Below are 25508 nucleotides of genomic sequence, written 5' to 3'. Positions count from 1 at the left end.
TTGTCCTGTTCGGATCCAAACTCTGCTGGTTTAAAGGTGGTTCGGAGTCCGTGTGGGATGAGTTGGTTACGGAGGCAGGCACTGAGGAAGCAAATGTGGCTGTGATAGCGAGTCTGTTTCAGGACATGGTTGAAGAGCTTCAGGGCAGAGGAAATGACCTGGGAGTTGCAGTGGGAGAGGGACTCCCTGAGATTCTTGTAGAGAGAGGAGGAAAAATTCTTCAAGGTAGGCATTCTTGCAAGAGGATTCACAGTACGGTTAAAATCAACTAGGTAAAAATAAGGGCTGCAGGTGCTGGAAATCAGATTCTAGACTAGAGTGGTGCTGGAAAAGCACAGCAGTTCAGGCAACATCCAAAGAGCAGGAAAATAGATGTTTTGGGCAAAAGCCCTTCATCGGGAATAGAGGCAGAGTGCCTGCAGGGTGGAGAGATAAATGAGAGGAGGGTGGGGGTGGAATGAAATTAGCACAGAATAGGTGAATGGGGGTGGAGATGGAGGTGATAGGTCAGGGAGGAGGGTGGGGGAGGGTAGCAAAGAGTATAATGGGTGAATGGGGGTGGGGATGAAGGTGATAGGTCAGATTGGAGGGTGGAGTGGATAGGTGGAAAGGAAGATAGGCAGGTAGGACAAGTCATGGGGACAGTGTTGAGCTGGAAGTTTGGACCTGGGGTGAGGTGGGGGAAGGGGAAATGAGGAAACTGGTGAAATCCACGTTGATGCCCTGGGGTTGTGTTCCGAGGCGGAAGATGAGGCGTTCTTCCTCTAGGCGTTGGGTGGTGAGGGAGCGGCGGAGAAGGAGGCCATTTGGTGTGTTCTGTGGTGGAACTACACCTCCATCCACCAAAACAGGGCCTCCAAGCCCTCCGATTTTTCCTCTCCCGACGTCCCCAACAGTACCCTTCCACCGAAACTCTCATTCGTTTGGCTGAACTGGTCCTCACCCTTAACAATTTCTCCTACGAATCCTCCCACTTCCTCCAGACCAAAGGGGTAGCATGGGTCCCAGCTATGCCTGTCTCATTGTTGGTTACATAGAACAGTCTATCTTCTGTAATTACACCGACACCACTCCCCACCTCTTCCTCCGCTACAATGATAACTGCATTGGCTGGCACCACCTTGTGCTCCCGCGAAGAGGTTGAGCAATTCATCAACTTCACCAACACATTCCACCCTGACCTTAAATTTACCTGGACCATCTCTGACACCTCCCTCCCCTTCCTGGACCTCTCCATCTCTATTAATGACGATCAACTTGACACTGACATTTTTTTACATACCCGACTCCTACAGCTACCTGGAATACACCGCTTCCTAACCTACCTCTTGCAAAAATGCCATCCCGTATTCCCAATTCCTCCGCCTCCGCCGTATCTGCTCCCAGGAGGACCAGTTCAACCACAGAACACACCAGATGGCCTCCTTCTTAAGAGACCACAATTTCCCTTCCCATGTGGTTAAAAATGCCCTCCAATGCATCTCGTCCACATCTCGCATCTCCGCCCTCAGACCCCACCCTTCTAACCGTAACCAGGACAGAAACCCCCTGTGCTCACCTTCCACCCTACCAACCTTTGCATAAACCAAACCATCTGACCACATTTCCACCACCTCCAAACGGACCCCATCACCAGGGATATATTTCCCTGCCCACCCCTTTCCGTCTTCCACAAAGACCATTCCCTCAGTGACTACCTGGTCAGGTCCATGCCCCCCCGACAACCCACCCTCCTGTCCTGGCACCTTCCCCTGCCATTGCAGGAATTGCAAAACCTGCTCCCACACCTCCTCCCTCACCTCCAACCAAGGCCCCAAAGGAGCCTTCCGCATCCATCAAAGTTTTACCTTACATCCACCAATATCATTTATTGTATCTGTTGCTCCCGATGCGGTCTCCTCTACATTGGGGAGACTGGATGCCTCCTAGCAGAATGCTTTAGGGAACATCTCTGGGACACTCGCACCAATCAACCACACCGCCCTGTGGCCCAACATTTCAACTCCCCCTCCCACTCTGCCTTGGACATGGAGGTCCTGGGCCTCCTTCACCACCACTCCCTCACCACCCGATGCCTGGAGGAAGAACGCCTCACCTTCCGCCTCGGAACACTTCAACCCCAGGGCATCAATGCAGATTTCGCCATTTTCCTCATTTCCCCTTCCCCCACCTCACCCCAGTTCCAAACTTCCAGCTCAGCACTGTCCCCATGACTTGTCCTACCTGCCTATCTTCCTTTCCACCTATCCACTCCACCCTCCTTTCTGACCTATCACTTTTATCCCCACCCCCATTCACCCATTGTACTCTTTGCTACCTTTCCCCACCCTCCTGTCTGACCTATCACCTCTATCTCTACCCCATTCACCTACTGTACTCAATGCTACTTTCTCCACACCCCCACCCTTCTCTCATTTATCTCTCCACCCTGCAGGCACTCTGCCTGTATTCCTGATGGAGGGCTTTTGCCCAAATGTTAATGCAGTTAAAGATAATTAGTCTTTTTTTCTCTTTAAAGTCTGATTTCCTGATGCAATTATATTTGCTTATTAGTTGAAGTGTTAGTTGAACAATAGAGTTCAGATTGTGTAAACTGTAAATCCACTGAGTTTCCAAAAAAAACCATCATGTTCTATTCCAGTTTCATTTGAGCCTTTTTCATAGATGGCCGGCTCAGTAATGAGGATATTTCATTTGATATTATGTATGTGTTGATGTACTAGTTATGCAGCCAATATACAGTGAAGCACCATTCTTGTTACTGGTTTCAGCACATTGCCATGGCCAAACCTGAAACAGGTAGAACCTTAAACTTACTTCAAAACTTATTATTTGGAGAATCTCAGCAACAGTTTAACAAATGCTCTCCACATACTCAGGACCTTCATCCACTGTCCAACACAAATCATTTAAACGTAGCTGCAAATAAAACATTTACGAGTAGTACGATTCCATCTGCCTTATCAGAATGACAATCATGTGGAATTTCAGAAACTTTGTTATTACATTCAGGATAATTCATTGCATAATGGTATTTTGGCTTGTTTTTAAAAAATCTGTTGACCATACACCAGGAATTCGAAGCTCATTCATTCAATTGTTATAGTTCCAATTCCTGCCATCTGTTATAATTGTCAGATGTAGCTCTTTTGCCATTCTTTTTTAGTTATGATTCTGCTTTAGCACTGTTGCTTCTAGCATACATTTTGGCCATCTCACATTGCCACCACTAATGAATCCTCCATTCTTTGAGTTACTGCTGCATGTCCCTTGAGCCATAAAAGCTTCAGGGAATGAATGCTTTCTCAGGAAAGTATTTTTTTAAGGCTTCAGACAGCTGTTCCAAAACTGTGTTTCTTTTGCACTTACTACTCTGAGTCCAAAACCTTAGCACGCTTCAACAATTTAAAGGCAAGCACTGAATTAGGAATCTCCAAATGGAACTTTTGCAATCCTGCATTAGTCAGTTAAATTCCAATATATATGCTTCCACAGAATATCCATCTTGCCTTCTAAATATATCAAAGTATGACCATTCCTCATATGTATTTAATAAGTCATCTTTGTTATAAATTTGGTCCATACATTTTAATGGAATTTCCAAACCTTTCTCAGTGTCCAATTGTTGAGGCTCAAGCTCTGAGAATACTTTAAACATGAACTAGCTTCTGGTAGGAATTGACAGTGCCCAGGCCATTCCAGCGGTCTCAGGATTTATTTTTATTTAGCAAACTATCCGTCCAATGGATTGACTACAGAGGATCCCAGCCTTTGATTTTAGGGACAGTCTGGTCATTTTCTATCTGCCCTGTGTAATGCTGGCATTTCAGCCATTCACAAAAACATAAAAGCATGTCCACTCCACAACAGAGAGGAGGCACATGAACTGAAATTGCTGGAAAAGTTCAGCAGGTCTGGCAACATATGTGGAGTGAAATCAGAGTTAACCCTGGTCGAGTGACCCTTCCTCAGAACTGATTCATTCTGAGGAAAGGTCACTTGACCCAAAACATTAAATCTGATTTCTCTCCACAGATGCTGCCAGACCTGCTGAGCATTTCCAGCAATTTCTGTTTTTGTTTCTGTTTTCCAACATTGGCAGCTCTTTTGGTTTTTATTTGATGAGAACAGACATATTGACCTTGGCAACTGAAATTTGTTCAGTCTGCAGACCCAGTTCAGTTACCTTTGAAATGTACATTTAACAGATATAATTATTTTTTTTTGAGATTTTCTTAAAACAAAAATCAATTGCAGATATTTAATTTGGACATGCTGTGTGATGTGTAATTACGTGAGGTTGCAAAAATCTTGATATTGCATTCAATTTTCAAGACATCATATTTAATACTAATCATAATCAAACATATTCATTAAATTAATATTATAATCCCACAACAGTAAAAGTAATAGAATAAGATATGGGGGAAACAAGTAATGCAAGCTCTATCTAGCTTGAACAAGATTAAAATTAGAATAGAGTCCCTACAGCGTGGAAACAGGCCCTTTAGCCCAACAAGTCCACACTGACACTCCAAAGAGTAACCCACCCAGACCCATTCCTCCTAACTAACCCACCTAACCTATACATTCCTGAACACTATGAGCAGTTTAGCACAGCAAATTCACCTAATCTGCTCATCTTTGGACAGTGGGAAGAAATCGGAGCACCCGGAAAAAACTCAATTGTTGTACCGATTGATTGGCTTACTGTTTAGAAACATTTCTCTGAACCCACTTGAAGGGGAATCTTACTTAAAAGCAGAATAAAAAAAAACATGATTTTGTTTGGAATCTCTTACTATAGGGTTCCATTAAAATACATGTGAATGCATTTTCTGTAAAGCTATTTATGATGAGCTTATGCAGAGGTGCTATCAACAAAATGTAACGAGCTTATTTCAATGAGGTAAGTCTGCCATTTACAGGAAATGCATACTGGACACATGACTAATATACCACTTTATTATTGATAAATTGGAGTCATGGAGAGTTGTTGCTGTACACCTTTAGGTGGTACACAGTGTTGTCACTGGTGATGGAGGGAATGAATGTTGAAGACGGTGGATGGGTGTCAATCAACCTCTTTTGTCTTGGATAGTGACAAGTCTCTTGAGTTCTGTTAGAGATGCAATGATCCAGGCAAATAGAACATATTCCATCACACTCCTGACTTGATTCTTATGGAAAGACTTTGTGAAGGTTGGAGGTGAATTACTTGTTGTAGATTTCCTAGACTCTAACCTGCTCGTATAGCCACTATATTTTCATGGCTGATCTAGTTCAGGTTCCAGTCATGGTATCCCCAGAATGTTGACAGTGTGGGATTCAGTGATGGCAATGCCATTGATTGTCAAGCGAAGGTGCTTCTCACTTGTTGAAACTGGCATGTTACTTGCCACCTGTCAGCCCAAACCTGAATGTTGTCCAGGTCTTGCTTCATTTGGATGTAGACTGCCGTTGTATGGGAGTATCAGCTTAAGGCTGGATGTTATCCAAGTCTTGTACCACATGGACGTGGATTGCTTCAATATCTGAGGAGTTGTGAATAGTGCTGAACATTGCGCAATCAGTAACAAACATCCCCACTTTTGACTTTATGATAAAAAGTTGATGCTTTCATGAAACAACTGAAGATGTTTGGTGCTCGGACATTACCCTGAGGAACTCTTGCAGAGAAATCCACCACCTGAGATTGATTTCCAAAAGTACAACCATTTTTGTTTGTTTCAGGCGTGAGTCCAAAGGCTGACAACCTTCCCCTTGATTTCCAATGGCTCTTTAATGCCATTCAATCACAAACTGTCTTGATGAAAAGGGCAGTCAGTCACACGACACATCCAGAGTTCACTCTTTTGTCTGTACTTAGACCAAAGTTATAATGGATTCCTTAGTTAAATGGCCCGAGTGAATGCCAACTGATTGTCAAATTTATTTGTATTTGTTCACAGGATGTGGATATCACTGGTGAGGCCTGCATTTCTTGTCCATCCCTACTGCCCAGGGAGATTAATAATCAACTAGAGTGAGATGGTTATTGCTGAGCAAATGTCACTTGAAAGCACAGTTGATGTCCTCTTCCATCACTTTGCTGGTGATTAGGAGTAGACTGATATGATGGTATTGGTCATGTTGGATTTCTCTTGTTATTTTGTGGACAAGAATCTTTGCGGGCAGTTTTCCCAAATGCTGGGCAGGTGCCAGCATTGTAGCTGCATCGGAAAGGCTTGGCGAGGGAGCACAACTAATTCTGGAGCAGTGGACCTATTATCTTGCAGAATCTCATGCCTTCAAATGTTTCGATATCAAATGGAATGAATTCAATTGACTGAAGACTGGAATCTTTCAGAATGAGGCCAAGATGATACCCCTACTTCTGGCCAGAGATGATTGCAAATGCTTCAGCTTTGTCTTTTCCACAGTTGAGATTAGAGTAGTTCTGGAAAAGCACAGCAGGTCAGGCAGCATCCGAGGAGCAGGAAAACCTGCTATGCTTTTCCAGCACCACTGTAATCTTGACTCTGATCTCCAGGATCTGCAGTCCTCACTTTCGCCTTTTCCACAGTTGGCCATGGGCTGCTCACACATAAAAACAGTAGCTTGTGAACACAAGTAATCTGAGCCCTAGCTACTGGACTGTCATGGTAAGAATTGGCTCAACTCAGAGGAATGAAAAGGAAGTGACATACGGTATAAATCCTTATTTAGTAGAAGAGTAATGAAGTGATGCTATCAGTGCCCTTGAGCCAGAGCCTGGTAGATAAGCTAGAGTCAACAAGAGCAAAACACCACAGTTCAGGAAGACAAGGAAAAGGGATAAAAGCGAAGGATTTCGGGAGTGCAATCAATGAAAACACTGCAGATCAACCTTCATCGAAGTGCAGGACCTGATGTTGGAAGTGTGATAGCTACATCGAGGACTTGAGGTACACTTAGCCAAAGTGAACTCCTATTCTGGGGTATTAGTCTTTATACTCTGTGACTATTCAGGGAACAGCTGAGAAACCTAGTGGGTCTGTGCATAAATTTTAGTCTTCTATGAATTGAATGCCTATTTTTGGCCCCTTTTTTAAACCAAGCAGTGTGAATCGTACATTTATTTTAACAAACCAATATCATCAATTCTTTGTTGTTACAAACTTGACTCTTTTCCTCCTCGTGCTGAGTCAACAACTGTTGTCGAGGACGGTAGCCAGGCAACACTACTGATGTGAAGGGCTCCATAATGGAGGATGGGATTATTTGTGGAGTTTCCACCTCAGTTTGATTGTTTAACTGTCCAGAACCATTCATGGCTGGATGTGACAGAAATGCAGAGCTGAGATCTGATCCATTGGTTGCAGTCAGTAAAATTAGTCTCCAGCTTCTGCATGAATTCTGTGCAAGTATCTGGGCTTTCAAAACTAGTTTTTCTTTTCTCAATGTGGCCAGCAGATGGCACTGATAGTATCATTTTCCTCTCACATGTGACAAAGACACTTCATATTGCATGAAGGACTGAAGTTTTTGAAAGATGATGGATAAAGGCAGTTTATTTCAAAACTTATTTCAAGTTTTGTGAAAGTAAGTTTCTTTTATGGTTTGTTTCATCATTTAAGGTTCACTGTGGACATTGGAGATTTTATTTAACAAAACTGGATTGGAGGAAAGTGTGCAATGAACAAGCTGATCTCTATCATTTCTAAAAAGAAAACCCTCGACATCAGTTTAGAGTGAGACTTATTTGTTATTTTGAAGGAAATATTGACTGCATTTCCTGAGCAGGTTCTGTCAGTGAGATTTCAGAGACAACTGTATTATTAATAAGTTGACCACATATGGCAGAACATCAGAGCACTAGATTCCAGAACACCCTGTGCTTCATCATACTTTTGCTTTCAAGCATAACCCATTAGTGAAGATTTGTTTTCTTTCAGAAAGTTAATCTCTCCAGAGAATGCTTATTTTTCCTTTTCCTGAAGAGCGTGTACGTTTTGGGATATTTGGAGGAATGAGAATTTATACTTCTATATTGCTGACTAAGTTAACCAAATATTGCAAGTCGATTGAGTAGGTATTGTTCAGATTATAAAACCAAAATTGCATTTATTCAGAAACCTGTTTGACAGACTTTTTTGCGTAAAATCTAAATAAGATAATGTATTTAAATGGTGACCTAGGTACCTGGAGATAGTATCTTTATTTTGCAACTCATGGAATTGAGACTATAGGATGCTGTAGCCCTCCATCTTCAGTTGTAAGGCACGGTATTGACAATCTGTTTGCTTCTTCAAGGCAGGTTGCTCATAAAAGGGTAGTGGGAAAAAAATGATCACTGCAGTAGGGAATGTTTGAGGAAACACAAAAGGTTCCTGACAGAAAGGTTCCTGCTTTGGGTGGACAGGTGAAATAATGCTATGGTCCTGTGTCATCCAGTTGAATCTGAAGGTAACCCTTAATGGGAGCACAAACCCACGTTGATAGCCTCCTATGGCATGTACTTGGGTACCTGGCAGTAGTGCCACCACAGATCTAATCAGATCTTGTAGTTGGTCAATGCAGTCAACACATAATTTCTTCACATTAAATGTCCTGCCCAACACAGCACCAAGCTCTCATTAAAAACACAAAGAACTGCGGATGCCAAAAATCAGCAATATGAACAGAAATTGCTGGAAAAACTTGGCAGGTCTGGCAGCACGTGTGGATTGAAAGCAGAGTTTTCTTTCAGTCCAGTGACCCTTCTTCAGAACTCAAGAAGGGTCACTGGACTCAAAAAGGAAACCTTGCTTTCTCTCCACACGTGTTGCCAGACCTACCAAACTCTCATGTTGTTCAATGTACTGCACCTTCATCACCAACTAGTCGTGGCACTCAGAACTCACATCTAACATACAGGTACTCTCTTTCACCCTCAGATACCTACTAATATGAGTCTCACACCTAACTCTCACTGCTCACACATACTTCTAGCTATTCAGCTACATCACCCAAGTACAATGCTACACAACCACTAATATTCTGTTCTCTCCCTTCCAAGACAAGGTACTACATAAAAGAGGGAAGCAATGATAGGCATTTTAACTACAAAGTGTGATGTCTGTTCTTTCTGAATTGGAGCAAATTCAACAGGTGTGGAGATTGGAAAAGCAGGAGTGAAGGTCAGTATGTCCAATGTGTAGAGCTCCTGATTTCTTCAATCATTTGTTTTAATTTAAGCGAATGCCAACAGTGGGAGAAAATTGATCCCATTGGGAATGGAAAATCGGGCATGGTGGTCAATGTCAAAGTCATCCCAATGATTTTATTATCATCAGCCGAACAGGACTGCAATATTCCAAAACTGAGTATGGACAGACGGTATTAAAAACTGGGAAAAATGGTTTAAAACATTTTGTTAATTTCAGCTCTGCTAGATTTCCCAGATATCTTTTGCAACTGAGTGTTATTTTGTGCTACTTAGATGTGGCTGTCCTGCTGACAGGTTCAATACTTTCAACTGACGAGCTTAGTATTCCTATAGATTGGGAATGGGTAACCACTATCACGGTCAATCTTTCTCAGCAGAGATATTGATTAATTCTTCATAGTGCTGAAGGGTGCACATGCTTTTTTTTTTACTTTTAGATGCTAAGAGCTACAGTATTAAATGCAGGCAAACTCTGAGAAAACTGCCCTGTTTGTGGCCCATGGGTGAGGGTTTCATAAGTTGAATACTTTGATCTGAGGACAAAGTTGATGACTGTGGCTAAGATGAGGCAACCTTTCACCCAGTGTGACTTGCAGCAGGTTTTTCCAGTCATTGTGATGTTGGCCTGTCATTGTTAGAGTTATAATACTGAATCTTCTGTGTGGACACGGCCATTCAAATTGCATTTGCAGGTATCTACAATTTTATAGAAGGTGCTGAAATTGGATTGAACTGACTGAAGATAAGCCAGGTCTCACTAGTGATTGTCATATTCTGCAGTGGACAAGAAAGGCCCTGAAATGGGTAGCTGTTCTGAATGAGTCAAGGAGAAAGCTTTCAATGTTCTTGTTCATAGCAGAAACAAAGACATTTTTAATAAAAAAGAAATCACCCTGCTAATCATTCAAGATCCATTGGCTTCAATTTCTAACCTTTGTTCAACTGGCAGTTGCAATGTCATAAATGATTACATCGATGGAGCACAGCATGCAAGAAATTAGTTCTTTCCTTTAAAGACAGGATGGCTGACACTACGTCTTGTTAATTGTGCTTGGGGCAGTTCCATGATGACAAAGTGTGTGATGATCAAGTATTTTGATAGTTAGCACGGATACAGGAAGGGGTGTTGCAATCTGCCTCAGCACCTTAAACCAAGGAGGAAAGGAACTGTTCGGAGTTTCCACTCTTCACTTTTGAAGGGTCTGATGGATTGGTTCAATTGTGGCTATATTGCCCGCTGACATTTTCTTCCAGAGACCACGAATTAGTCATGCCCAAATAAGGAGGTCACGGTGACTGGTGGGTACCCAACAAACTAACCTTAGGTTTCACCATGTGAGCAGAGTTAAAATAATTAGAGTGAGCATTTAAGATCACTGGTGTAGTTAAAATGACAAAAAGTGGTAAACGGTGGGTAGAAGCAGACTTTTTCAAGTAGTAGAAGTATTAAGATGAAGGGTTCCCTGATAAAATGCGCAATATTTAGAACCATCAACAGGGGAAGCTTCTCAAATGGCTATGAAATTTCAATACAGGAATAATGTTTGATATTGAAACTATGCTATAATTCAAGATCACATTAGACAGGTAGATGGAAAAAAGACACTGAAGGGAAATGAAACAGAGTGAGTATTATGGTTAGGACCATTTGCCCACATACATGGTAAATGCGTGGCGATAAACGAAATGTATGTCTTCACAGCGGGGAAAAGAATGATTATTAAAATAATTGTTTTACTGATTGGACGTAAATGTTCAGTACAGTTCTAAACTAATTGGATGAGCAAAGAAAATTCTGAACGTCTTAAATAATTCACACATTACTGACTGGATTTTTAAAATAAGATTGTTATGCTGACTTGGTTTTAACAACTATTCACAACACTGGCCGATTTCAATAAATAGTTAATTTGCTGGCTACTTAAATAATTAAATACAGATTGAGTTTCATGAATAAATTTCATGAATGTGTGTTACAAACCAGTGACCTATTGAGTGAACTGTAACAGTGGTTTGTCAGCTTTGGTTCAGTTGGTAACATTCTGACCTCTAAGTAAGAAGGTTGTGAAGATGTGCCCCATTCAGGTCTTAAGCAGAAAAACTAAGGCTGACATACTAGTGCAGGCATTCAGATAAGAAATTAAGCCATGGCTACTCTTTTAGGTGAGTGTAAAGGATTCTATGGCATTATTTCAAGTATGCTAATATTCATCAAGCAAAGGTAGCTTCACTAGTTCAGGTTTGCACAATACAAGAAAGATGGATGTCCAAGAATTTTCTGTATGGCTAGAGAAGCAGAATACAGTAGGAAGTCAAAATGTTCTACTTCAAAGAGGCTTGCAAGCATGGTATAAAGGTCCCAAGGCATAAAACAATTTATTTTTGAGACCTTTCCTTCTGATTTTGTTGGAACATATGTTTTAATTTGTGAGAATAATTTTTGGTTTTCAGGTGTTCCTTTTTTTCACTCTCATGAGCTCTTTTTTTCGATGATGCAGTCATGTCGTAAGAATGCCTTCTATTATCAACCCTCCATTAAATTTAAAGCCATAACACTGCTCAAATTAGATTGGCACATGACAACAGGCATAAGTTAACACATCACCATAAGTAAACATTTTTATTTGAAAAATGACTTATACACAACACTATCATCTTAAACATTGATTTCATAAACTGGTGACCTCACTTTCCATGGCGTTTACACAAAGCTGGGTCATTTTATCCAGGAAGTTACTATCCTTTTTACTGTATCCCAAATTTAAATTGAACAAGCAACACGCACAATTACAATAATACCTACTACATTTTTCTTCCTGTCGTTGCTCCTGAATGCATGCAACCTAAAACTGAAGGCTTCATATCTATTTGCGGAATTCATTGCCTCCGTAAATTCAAGTATTCTTAGCTTTCCATTGAGCATCTCTTTGTTTTTCAGGATTAAAACTGATGTTTCTCTTTTGCAGCCTCTCTTTTCACTTTTTAGTTTCTTACACCATATACCCCCACCTCACTTGCAGCTTCCATCTCACCACCCTTCCTTGCTGACTTCCTGCCCATCAACTGCAAGAGGAAGACAGCACTGTAGAGCACAAAGAGTCAAGATTGTGGTGGGCTGTCTGACATTCAGATCCTGACCCTTTATGTGGAGAGGATCCTGGCTCTAACTGTCGGAGTGGGTGATTAACTATGTTCAATATCCTGCAATGGTATCAGAGGCTACCTCTGACTTACTGTGCCATGACACCTGAGCAAAAGCTATCTCCTGGTCTTGACTGAGGCTTGGTGACAACTATGACAACTGCCTTAGTATTGACGTTAAGCAGCAGTAATATGTGTAGTATTCCTGACTGAAGGGCCAAAGAGCAAAAGGCAAGGCAAGGCCTGAATGCTGTGAAAATACAAGTGATCTCAGAGTGAGTGACTGAGTGCAGTAACAGCAAGCAAAGAGCCTAGAGATGCAACCTGGTCCAGTCCAGTTCAAGGGCGGGGTGTGTGCATCTGAGTGCACAAGCCCTTGCTGAGACATTAAAATGAAAGTTGCCAGTGCAATACTGAAGTGCGTAAGCATCATGTCAGTGGCTTGCAGACATGCTGTGAAGATTCTTAGAGGATTGCACATGTAAACCATGTTAATGCTTTGAGGACATAGGTTTGAATCCAACATAAGCAGATGGTGCAATTTGAATTCAACTGAGAAAAGATAAATTAAAATTGCTGTTAGGGATTATGTAAATGGTCCCATCACGCAGATGCAGCATTGGTTTATGAAAGGCAGGTCATGTTTAAATAATTTACTGGAATTCTTTGAGGACGTTATGAGCACAGTGGACAATGAGGAACCATTTGATGTAGTGCATTTAGATTTCCAGAAGGCATTCAACAAGGTGCCACACAAAAGGCTGCTGCACAAAATAAAGATGCGTAGTGTTACGGATAATGTATTAGCCTGGTTAGAGGATTGATTAACTAACAGGAAACAAAGCATGGGGATAAATTGGTATTTTTCTGGTTGACAATCAGTGACTAGCGGTATGCCTCAGGGATCAGTGTTGCGACTGCAATTGTATTTGGAGTTGTGGACCAAGTGTAGTGTGTTAAGGTTTGTGGATGACACTAAGATAACAGATGATGCAAAGTGTGCAGAGGTCATTGGAAGTTTGCAGAGGGGGGAATTGACAGGTTAAGTGAGTGGGCAAGGGTCTGGCAGATGGATTGCAATGTTGGTCAATGTGATGTCATCCAGTTTGATAGGAACAGCAAAATAGACTACTATTTAAATGCTGAAAAATTACTGCATGCTGCTGTGCAGAAGGACCTAGGCATCCTTGTGCGTGAATCACAAAAAGTTGGTTTGCAGGTGCAGCAGACTGAAGGCAGCAAATTGAATATTGTCTTTCATTGTGAGAGGGATGGAGTTCAAAAATAAGGAGGTAATGCTGCAGCTTTATATGGTGCTGGTGAGGCCACACCTGGAGTACTGCGTCGAGTTTTGGTCTCCTTGCTTGAGAAAGGATGTACTTGCACTGGAAGTGGTGCAGAGGAGGTTCATTAGGTTGATTCTGCAGCTAAGAGGGGTGGCTTATGAGGAGTGATTGAGTAGACTGGAACTATACTCATTGGAATTTAGAAGAATGAGGGGTATCTTGTAGAAACATATAAAATTATGAAGAGAATTAAAAAAGACAAAAGCAGGGATGTTATTTTCACTGGTGGGTGAAATTAGAACTAGGGGTATAGCCTCAAAATAAGGAGGACCAGATTTAGGACTGGGTTGAGGAGGAACCTCTTGTCCCAAAGGATTGTGAATCTGTTGAATTCCCTGTCCAGTGAAGCAGTTAAGGCTACCTTGTTGAATGTTTTTTAAGGCAAAGATAGACAGAATTTTGAACAGTAAAGGAATTAAGGGTTATGGTGAGTGATTGGTTAAGTGAAGGTTAAACCAGTTGGTTCAGTCTGATAGGAAATACTGTGCTTGGACTGACAGAAGATCTTCTGTTAATCCACCAGCAGTGCTATAACTGCACTTAGTTTGCTGACAAAAATGATCCTTGTCTCCTTTTAATGGTCAAGTCTCACGAGGTTTGAGAAACCTGTCTGACCAGGGCTAAACCTGGAGGCTGCGTTGAAATGATATGTGAAACCTCAATGAATTACAGTCGGTTCTGCTATAACGTCTTTGTCAACATGAATTGGCTTTAAAGCGGTTGAAGAATTTAGACTGTTACTTGTAAGCGTGAACATTCCCTAATTGTATTTGCTACAACACAATTCTGGCCCCATTAGTTTAGATGGTGCTGCTATTGTGCGATTTTCTTATAACGCGAGATAGCATGAGAACGGGACTATTGCATTATATCAGAATCAACTGTACTTAATTAACCACATCCCCTGAGAGCGGGCTGGTTGGCGGAGGTTGTCCCAACCTCCTTAGCCACCAACAAGTATGGCATAGGATTAAAATGCAGGGAAGTTATTCTAAATTTGTGGGTTGGAAAGTTAAGGGAGTATATGACAGAATTGGGTCTGGCTGACAGCTCACTCGCCCACTGAATGAAACTTGAGTACGAGCTGACATACTCTGAACAAATCAGCCCACTGCCAAGTGCAATGTCTGTGCCTCAGGTCCAAGAGGTCTGACCCACTGGAAATGTGATCAATCTGATTGGCCAGGAGTCTCAGTAGCAGTGCTAGTGCTCAGTTAACGGCGCTGCCAGAGTGTCACCGAGTCACTGCATGAAGGCCCTAATGGATCCTGAACCCAGGTAAGTAAAGAGGAGCACTGGGCAGGGAGGATTTGGCAACCTCAGATTAGGTATGAGTTGGGCAGCAAAGTGAGGTTTAAATTTGGTGTTGAAAAGAAAGAAAGTTGGGTTCCATCTTCTGTGGGGTTGTCTCTTAACTGCAAAGACCATTCTTTAAAATAGTTTCTGATGCCATCACATACGCCTGCCTGCTCATGCCAATTGTATTATGGTGTGGAGGGGTATTGAATGGGGAAAATAGACTGTATAGGTTTTCTGGTAATTACAACAGTTAGAATATCTACTTGCAACTAGAAGATATGAACATGTTAGGATATGATTGGATAATATAGTCATGAAAATGATATTGAGATATGGGTGAGTAAATGTGTCACCTTTGATTGGGAATTACAATTTGTATAAATAGTGAATTGAAAGCTGGTTATCTGTAAAACAGTACAAAACCTTTGTTCCATTATAAAGATTTAACCATTTTGTGACATGCACATCTCTGAATAAATGTTTAAACAAAGAAACCTGAGTTTTGTCTGGTCTTATAGATAATGGGGCAAAGCATTTTATTGGAGCAAAATTTGAAGGATATAATTAAATAACTACTACGACAAAATGTCTCCTCTTTCACACAAACACTGAGGTATTGACTACTGTACTTCTGCAACAAGGGATGGTACTTCAACACTTACTGATAAATAGTTTAGGGCTCTGCTTGCCTTCAGAAAACAAGCTTAAAATCTGCAAAATGTCATATGTAGCGTTTTAAAAACTCAGAACTCATCACTGCTGAATAAACAACTCTCATTACAATGAGCCACAATTTCACAAGCTATGGATTGCTACTGAATTGTTTCAAAAAGAAGATGAATACACAGTAAAATCACTTTTAAGGGATATTTCAAATAGAAGTTAATACAAAGTAAAAGCCGAGGTAACAAAAGGATGGTTGGTATGCTGTTGAGACAATCTTCCCATAATATCTGTTGTGTCCACCTGAGATAGGATGATTCATTAGATCAGGCTCCAAGTTGACAAGGTTCATCGTTCAACTCTCAGTACTGATGGAGCAATTCTAAATCTGCCCAATAAATATGACAAGGCCAGCAATTTACTGTTGTTCAAGGTATATTTTTGCTTATATTAAATCTTCCTCAAAGAACACACGTATATGTGTGTGTCTCAATATTATCTAAATACTGTAATAACTACCAAATGTGCTAAAATCACATATATTGTTTGTATCCAATGATCACAAAATCAATGTAGAGATTTAACAGTTAATTCTCCAAAACAACTCTTTTCTTTCTTTGCCACTGCTTGAACTGTGTTGAGTGTTAATGTACTGCAAATATTGTTTTACATGACCAATTTATTTGTTACATGCATTAGTAAGGACTTACGTAGCAGTCCCCAGATTGCAAATGGGTTCTGTTCTTCAGTACATTTGTAAGTCAATTTGTATGCCAGTCAGAAAATAAGACAACAGAATATATTACAATATAAAACAGACATTCATAAGTACGAGTAAATGTTTGCATGTTGGATCTTTAACATTAGTATTAACATGGAATCTCATTCATAAATCAGACCTTTGTAAATTGGGTACCTTCTGAAATATGACTCACCTGGCCTTGTGCGTTAGTCACCAGCTGAGAAGTCATCCCCTGCAGGTTGGACAGGGCAGTGCTGAAGGCTTGGGAGCCAGCTATGGATCCCATAGCAGCTGCTTGACTTGCCAGAGGGTTATTAACAAGCTGAAAAAGTAATGGCAAAACTATTAGTTTACAACACAATATAAAGTAATTTCACTGTGACTGCGATTTAAATGCAGATTTAAGAAAAGGATTTCCTTTCAAAATTTGTTACTCCTTGCATTAAGTTTACAATCAAGCACAATCACTTCTATCATCTTCAACTGTACACAGAAATTATCTAAATAAGTTGACCAATACTTATGTTCCTCAGTGATAATCATAAAAATATCAATAATAAAATCAAAGTTTCCCTGAGGGTGCTAACATGTTAAAGATGTATTTGACAAAATGAATGTGACAGAAGTTTGGAGATTTGGAAACCAATAACACAATCAGCTCTCTTCATGTTGCATTCTTTATATTTGTTCTTTTCTTTTCTCTTTCCCAGTGCTCAGAGAGTTGAATGCTTATTTGTTTAGTCTTGTGTAGATGTTGGTGAATATATTTTTTTCTTCAAAGGAGGTCACATGTCAAGTCACACAGCTTCGACAACAAAGGAAATGCACTGTAGTAACCAGATCTGTCAAATCTGCAAACTACCTGAGCTCTAGATTATAGCACCTCTTTGGTGGTGAAAGGCCTCAGCAAGTTTACAGCTGGTGTAAGATGTTGGCTTGCAAGACATGCTCCAATTTCAGAGGTATTAATTATGCATTTTTTGTTGAAAAGCTTAAATGCCTCAAATCTATGTTAATTATTAACAACATGTCTTAGCATCCTCAAGGTGGCATTAGTACTTAAGTGCCATAAGTATTTAAAACATTTCATGGTTACCTTGCATTGCTTTGGTAAATAATGTGAAAAAAAATATTATTTCACTTATTTTACTTAATATAACAACAAAGAGGGCTTTCTAGCTCCTTCTGCTTAATACAATTTTGCATTAAAAATTTACAGACAACTCTTTACAGATAAGAAAATGTGCATGTATTTTGGAAGTTGTCAGAAAATTTACTACTCAGAAGGGCACAAGTTCATTTTTATAATACAGTAAAACCTTTCGGAGGCTTTTAATCATCTCACTTAGAGACTCCTGAGAATTACCAAACGTATGCAACTAGGCTTTTTGCTCTATTACATCTAACTTGCATTTCAATTACGTTTTTAGCTTTATTAAATTAACTTTGAATTCACTGTGCAACTTTCCATTCACTTTTGCCATTATGTAGCACATTGATGAATTATGGACTGTTTACTAATACAGAACATTTTAGCTAATGGTTGATGAATTGGGTTAATGTGATGGAGCTTTAATGCTTTAGTCTGACCATTCCCCACAGGTTGGCCAAGAAATTCTATCTGCAGTTAAAATTCTGTTTTGGGTCTTGTTGAAATAACATCATGAAACCAGACAATACATGGGGCTGCCACTGCAGTTTGCTATTTGGAGAGAGGAAGAACTTAGCTGTCAGGTCAGCTATTGGACTGGATGGTAGAAGGGGCTAATTGTTGATCCCGACAGAGGGACTTTGAATGTCCTTTCGGCTGTTTTTTTTTTCTGGAGCTCTTCATCTTAAACTGGAAACTTCCCTAGGCTCTTTTTTTCTGTGATTTCCAGTGAGGTATTTCGGGTTTGTCAGTCAAACCATTTATTTGGTTTGGCAAGATACGCTGTACAGACTTCACTCATTTATAAATCACATTTCATTTGGCAGCAACTGCTTCATGTAGGCACTTTGATAACTAAAGTCATCAGAGTCAATATGCTGTCTATTGAACTTCTGAGTAAAAGGTGAGGTCTGCAGATGCTGGAGATCAGAGCTGAAAATGTGTTGCTGGTTAAAGCACAGCAGGTTAGGCAGCATCCAAGGAACAGGAAATTCGACGTTTCGGGCCAGAGCCCTTCATCAGGAAGGGCTTTCCTGATGAAGGGCTCTGGCCCGAAATGTTGAATTTCCTGTTCCTTGGATGCTGCCTGACCTGCTGTGCTTTAACCAGCAACACATTTTCAGCTATTGAACTTCTGACACTGTTCTCTGTATAGCAGTTCTGAATTTAGGAACTGGAGGTCTAAATTAGCAGCTCAAAGGTTGAATTTCTCTGCTACTAAAGTTCAAACTTCATCTGTGCAGCCAGTGGAATCACACAGTAAAAGTCAAGGGCTTCACAACTGAAGAAATATGAATGACTGAAGGGACAGTCACTCCATCATTGACCATTTCCAGGTAGACAATAAAAAAACAGCATTGGTAAAAGCTTAGGATCATGATTGCCCCATTGGCAGTTTACAGTAAAAGAACACTTAAAGAAAGGAAGATGAAGAAATATATTTAAAAATGAATGGGCTAAATTATAACAACCAGCTCAAAGCTCACTCACTCTTATCAAAGATGGAGGAATATGGCTTTGATTTTTGTGCTTTACAATGTCCATGTCTTATCAACATCACTAATTTGTTGTTAAACAGCATCTTAATGTCGGAAAAGGTGCTTCAGAAATTAGTGTTCACAGGATTGAGCATGATATAATTTCTGAATTGAGGATTAATTAAAGACAGAAAACAGAGAATTAGTTGTATCTTCATTGTAATTAATTGTATGCAGACTGTAGACAGTGACTTAAGCTTCACTTGTGTTCCTACAAATAGGGAGTGACTGGAACTGTAACTCGATAAATTAAAGCTTATAAAATCTTCAAAGGTTGTAATCGAGCTGTAATGTTTATCACTTGCCTACTGAGGAGAACTTGATAAGAGAGAAAAATTAGGAAAAATAAAATTTCTAGCGGCCATTGTGGAAAGCAGAAGAATGCAAGTGTAAATTGTCAGGGTGTGATTTTGCTCTCATGTTGTTGGGAGTCTGGACCATATGATGAGCGGAAGAATGAAATGGATAATTGGACATAGATTACATTCTTATCAAAGGGAAATAATGTATGGCTAATGTTTGCTGCTTCCTATAAAAAATTCTTTAATGATGAAAGTTTGGATCCTCTGTTAATGATCTTGAATTAAATCTACAAGTAAGATAATTTATTAATTGCCTTTGCATAATGGTTAGAATTTGATATATTTTTCCATAGAATGGCCCTATATATTCCAAAATCTATCATGACTTAAATAGATTGTATACAAGATTGGCAAAATTAAATTTGGGGACTCCTGGTTTAGACTTAGTGTTTAAATTATTGGATTGTGTTAAGGTGTCTCATAAGGATAGGTGATGGGTTTTACCAAGTGGCTAATTCTCCAAGAAGGCGATTCTGTTGTATTAGATCTCTTGTTTTTTATTAGCTTAAAGTTCTTATAGAAACAATCAATTCATTCACAGTTACCTGAAGAAAAATATCTGGTGCAGAGCAAAATATCCATACTGTCAAAGAGATGAGTATTAAGGAGATACAAAGATTTTTAATGAGTGAGAGAGGAAATTGGTATTACAGAAGGACTGAGAGAGCTGAAAATATGACCAAACTGAAGAGTTTCTTTGCGAGGTTATCAATTGTGGGAAATGAGGAATAAAGGATTAACTATACCTTTACTCTAAAAGCATTTGAGACAGGACCTATGTCATAGTGGTGTCAGACCACATGAAAATGGAGCTGAGTTGCTTGGATTCCAGAAGGTGTCTTCTCCTATCAAATCCTGTATCCAGCTGTGTTCAATAAAGCTGGGTAATGTTCACTCACATAAATGTCGACCTGACCCGATTTTACTAGGTGGATGCAATGACAGACCCATAGCACTGGAGAAAAGTGGCTTGGATGAAACTGGAGTGATGTGCTGCAGGGAAAGGACTTGAAGATCAATTCAACCACTAGACCAGTCTGCCAAACAACACAGCTGCGAAGGCTCAACAGGCTTGAGAGAGCAATGAATTCTGATGCTAAACCCTGAGAAGTTTTCTGCTGGAAGTCACAAACAGGCTGAACAAGGGCAGAGTCACCACCAAAGAACCAAAAGAATACCACTGCAACAACAGAGGAACTGTGCTGAAAGGCTCCAAATGCCATTTCAGAAGCTTCCTGACATGGCATGAAGGAGGCCCACTGAAAGAAAGAAGGCCTTGTCCACACTGCGTAAGATCATACTTGCTGTTACAGTAGCCCCTGTTGAAAAATACACAAGGCATCCAATTTCAAAGACAAACACAGACAGCAGGTTTTCTTCTCTTGGGCATTCACAGACTAGGGTTCCATTCAAGACTGGAACATAGGTGTTGCTTTTAATGGCCTCTGCCATACTTTAAAACTGGCCACAGCATTACTGTCATTGTTTGGAGAACAGCCTTAAATGACTGAGGAAATTTACCCTGTATTATTCAGGGTACACCAGCCTTAAGATCAAAGGCTAGCTGCAGGCAATGTTATGACACAAAGCCAAGGACAGGTTTAAGCCTTGTAAGTTATCTACAAACAGTCATACTCACTCCTTGACCGGTCTTACATCATCTAGGTATAAAAGACAATTGAGGACATGGTCTAGAAGAATATGATTTTAAATTTCATGCAGCTGACTACATGGTGGTCTACAATGACACCACTTCCCAAACTGAACAGATCAACATGAATTTGTGTTGATTTAATACATTTGAACAAGACAGTGCAGCAAGAAATACATCCAATGATGACAGTAGACAATGGCCTTGCTGAACTTACAAACAGCACATTTTCGAGCAAGATGTGAAGTTTCTGGCAATTTTCCTTAGACAAGGACTCCAAACCATTGATTATATGTTCATAACACTCTATAAATATCATTGTTTTAATTGTCTGCCCTCTGTCATTACGTCTGCATCTAAGATTTTCTAGTGGAAAATATCTTGCATTTTAGAATTTATGGAAGGCATTGTAAATCTCATGAATGACATTCTCATCTTTGAGTCCAGTAAAACACAACCAAAAGAGGGCAGAAAGATTCTTTGATTCATAGAGTCTCGCAGCACAGAAATAGAGACTTTGATCCAACTCATCAATGTCGATCGGACTTCCTAAACTAAATTAATCCCATTTGCCTACGTTTGGCCCATATCCTTCTAAAATTTTCCTATTCATGTACTTGTCCAAAAATCTTTTAAATGTTAAAACTGGACCTGTATCTACCACTTCCTCTGATTGTTCATTCATTATATATGCACCTGCTCTGCGTGAAAACTTTGTCCCTCAGCTCTTTTTTAAATCTTTCTTTCCTCATCTTATAGTTTAAAATTTTCCTCCCTCGAGATAATACTTTTGCTATTCACCTTTATCTGTACCCCTCATGATTTTATAAACCCTTATAAGGTCACCCCTCAACATCCTACGCTCTAGGGAATAAAAGTTTCAGCCTATCCAGTCTCTCCTTATAACTCAAACCCTCTAAACCTGGTAATGTCCTTGGAAATCTTTCTGCACCCTTTCCAATTTAATAATATCCTTCCTATTGCATTGCAACCAGAACTGTGGGAAATACTCCAAAAGTGGCCTGACCAAGGTCCTGTACAGCTGCAATACGACACCCCAACTCCAATACTCAAAGTTCTGACCAATGAAGGTAAGCACACCAAATGCCTTCTTCACTACCCTGTCTACCAGTGATGTAACTTTCAAGGAACTATGTACTTTAACCCCTAGGTTTTTCTGTTTGACAACACTACCCAGGGGTCTATCAGTAACTGTGTAAGTCTTGCTTTGATTTGTCTTACCAAAATGCAAGACCTTGCATTAAATTAAATTCCATCTCCACTCCTCGGCTGAATGGCCTATTCTTGCTCCTGATTCATTTATTTGTATGACTGAAGAGTGAAGGAGAATCTTGAGAAAGATTGCTTAATGATAATGTGAAATCTCAGAGCAAATCGGGATGGAGGGATGAGGTGCAGCAATTACAGGAAGGGGGTTTAGATGGTAGGAGCACAAACACTGACCATTGTTAGTGAGTTGAAGGAACAGAGTGACGGTCAGAGACAGCCGTTGTCCTTGCCTGATGTCAAATACACTTCCAACTGGGCAGGACTGGACATTTTGGGAGATATTTTGCTCCTTAAAATGAGCAGAAACATTATATTCCCAATGCTGAACTGGATGTCATCAGCTAACTCAACACAGATCAGGATTAAGAGATGTTCTTGAATTCTACAGGTTCGTGAATACCAGGGTGCATTAACATGAAAGTTCAGCATTATTTGCTCGAACATGTGATTGAATATGGGGAATCTGTAATTTGCTAAGGATACATAGTGCAAATTGTCAAATCTTTTATCTATTATAGTAAAATTCACACCATACAGGTGATAGAGAATGACTATTTCCAACAGGATAGAGCATAACTAGCTTCTCTTGACATTCAGCAGCTAATGCATTGAATCACTACAATCGTCATCTTGGACCTCACTACCGTTCAGATTCCTAATTTGATCAGCTTTATTAATACCGTAGCCGTAAGAACGGGTCTGTAGTCTAGTAACTCATCTCCAGACTTTCCAATGCCTACTCAACAAGTACATTCCTTGAATGGAAAGACTGATGTATGAAGAGAAACTGGATCGGTTAGGATTATGTTCACTGGAGTTTAGAAGAATGAGGGAAGATCTCATAGAAAACTATAAAATTTTAACAGGACCAGACAGGGTAACACTGGAAGGATGTTCCTGTTAACCAGGGAGTCCAGAACCAGAGGTCACAGTTTAAGGATTTTGGGCAAGCCACTTAGGACTGAGATAAGGAGAAATTTCTTCACGCAGAAAGAGGTGAGACTTTGAAATTATATGGCAAAGAAAGTGGTTGAGGCCAAATCATTGAGTGTTTTCAAGAAGGAGGTGACATGGTTCTTAAGGCTAAAGGGATCAAAACATATCGGGTGGAAGTGGGAACAGGGTACTGAGTTGGGTGATCAATCATGAGCGTTTTGATTGGATGAGCAGATTTGAAGTGCTGAAAAGCTCACACTGCTCAAACTTTTTATGTTTCTACAAGATATAAGCTAGGAGTTTTGATGCAATATGTTCACTTGCCTCATGAGTTCAGCTCCAGTTACATTCAAGAAACTTAACAAAATCCAAGCCAAAGTAGCCTTTTTGATTAGCACTACATCTAACACCTCAAATATTAGAATCACAGAGATTTACAGCGTGGAGACAGACCCTTCATCATTCCTACCAACACAGGCCAACCAAGACTATAGTGTATATCATGAACAAAATGCACAATATTGATTTATCAATATTTCAGCAGCAGGTCCTTCTACACCACAACTTTAACCACAACGAAGAATAAAGGACCAAAAGGTAAGGGAACACCTACAAGTTCCACTCCAAGTCTTATACCATACTGACTTGGAAACATATCACTATTCATGCATTGTCACTGGTCAAAAATCATCTGACTGATAACACTGTATGCATCTTCATCACATGGAGTTCAGCAGTTAAGAAGGTGGCTCATTGCCATCTTCTAGAGGGTAAATCTTCTGGCAGTAAATCCTGACCATGCCATTAGTGTCCACAAAGTATTACCAAAGAAGTCAGGAAACATACATTTCTAATTGGACCCTGCTTTTGGCCCACTTAACACTGCTAGATATTATAACAAATTGTGTTGGCTTGAGTTACAGAGCTCAATTTTATGACTTGATTCCCACAATTAAAACTGACTTCAAGGGGAATGTCTTCAGCATAAGAAAGAGTAGATCGACCTACCAAGGTGTAAGCAGCTCTAATAATAATGTAAAAATGGCCACACAAAACTTGTATTTCTGAAAAAAATTATTATATTGTTGCAACTTTTCATTTTACACTCATCAGGACAGCATGCAAGAAATATCAAAGCATGGGAAAATAACATTTATACGAGTATAAGAGTAATGTGCTGATTGGTTGGGAAATAGAAATTCAGTACTGATATAATGTTAGGTAAGTAGACAGTATATATGTACTGCTCCTCGGATGCTGCCTAACCTGCTGTGCTTTTCCAGTGCCACACTTTCCAACTCTGATCTCCAGCATCTGCAGTCCTCACTTTCTAGAAATCAAATAGCATAACCCTTTCATTGCTTGTAACAAGCAAAGTACTGATTATAACCAACCAACCAACCTATTCTTGCAAAATTAACAGTACTGTCCAACATTGGGTGTGATTTTGTGATTAAACACATTTGCTAACCATTTTGAGTTTGTGAAGAATTTCACTGATAACCAATTCAGGATTGAAAAATGTGTTGCTGGAAAAGCGCAGCAGGTCAGGCAGCATCAAAGGAGCAGGAAAATTGACATTTTGGGCAAAAGCCCTTCTTCAGGAATTCAGGATTGTCAATCAGGCTGGCAGTGCTGCATACTTGTGTACAGTGGCAGCTTCACATATGAAAATATAGGGTGCTGTTTTTTACAGCGCCTCTTCCAACTCAACAAAATAGGCCAAAACCATTTCTGGCTCATTTCCCAGGCCTTGTCAAACCTGCTTGGTTTAAAATTTAAACAAAGCTTATCAGTTTAGTGTCAGTTTTCGTTTACTGGTGCATTTTCTGCTATGAATTAGATTTCACTTGTCAACCAATCATATATTGCCTTCACTCTTTTGCTATTTGTTGTGAATTGTCCTTATGAGTGCTAAATTAACTGCTTTGACAAAATATATAGTAGTGATACTCAATGTAGATTCTGCTGACAAATAATTGGAAAATAATTTTTGAAGTTCTTTTTTCTTTGAATTCCCAGACTACATGATTAAGACAATTCTTTCTTATCCCAAATGCAAAATCTGATCTGCAATGACCTTTGTGAGTAGTGAGAAAAGGTAAAATGGGAAATATGCAAGGAACTGTGAAGAAAATGAATGAAAAGTGAAAACGCTGTAGGATAGATTAGAAAAGGAATCCTGTGAAAGTTGAGAGTGATTGCCAGAAAGTATACACAT

General features: G+C 40.0%; 1 protein-coding gene across 1 annotated transcript in view; it reads right to left on the bottom strand.

Annotated features, from left to right (window-relative positions):
- Positions 1-25508, bottom strand: part of pou6f2 (POU class 6 homeobox 2) — a 541627-nt gene that overhangs the window by 83673 nt on the left and 432446 nt on the right. The window contains exon 6 of the mRNA XM_060824196.1: positions 16554-16682. Coding sequence (XP_060680179.1) covers positions 16554-16682 — 129 coding nt within the window. The remainder of the gene's footprint in view (positions 1-16553; positions 16683-25508) is intronic.

Source organism: Hemiscyllium ocellatum, chromosome 4 (assembly GCF_020745735.1).
Source record: "Hemiscyllium ocellatum isolate sHemOce1 chromosome 4, sHemOce1.pat.X.cur, whole genome shotgun sequence".
Classification (NCBI taxonomy): Eukaryota; Metazoa; Chordata; class Chondrichthyes; order Orectolobiformes; family Hemiscylliidae; genus Hemiscyllium; species Hemiscyllium ocellatum.
This window is presented reverse-complemented; position numbering and strand designations above follow the sequence as displayed.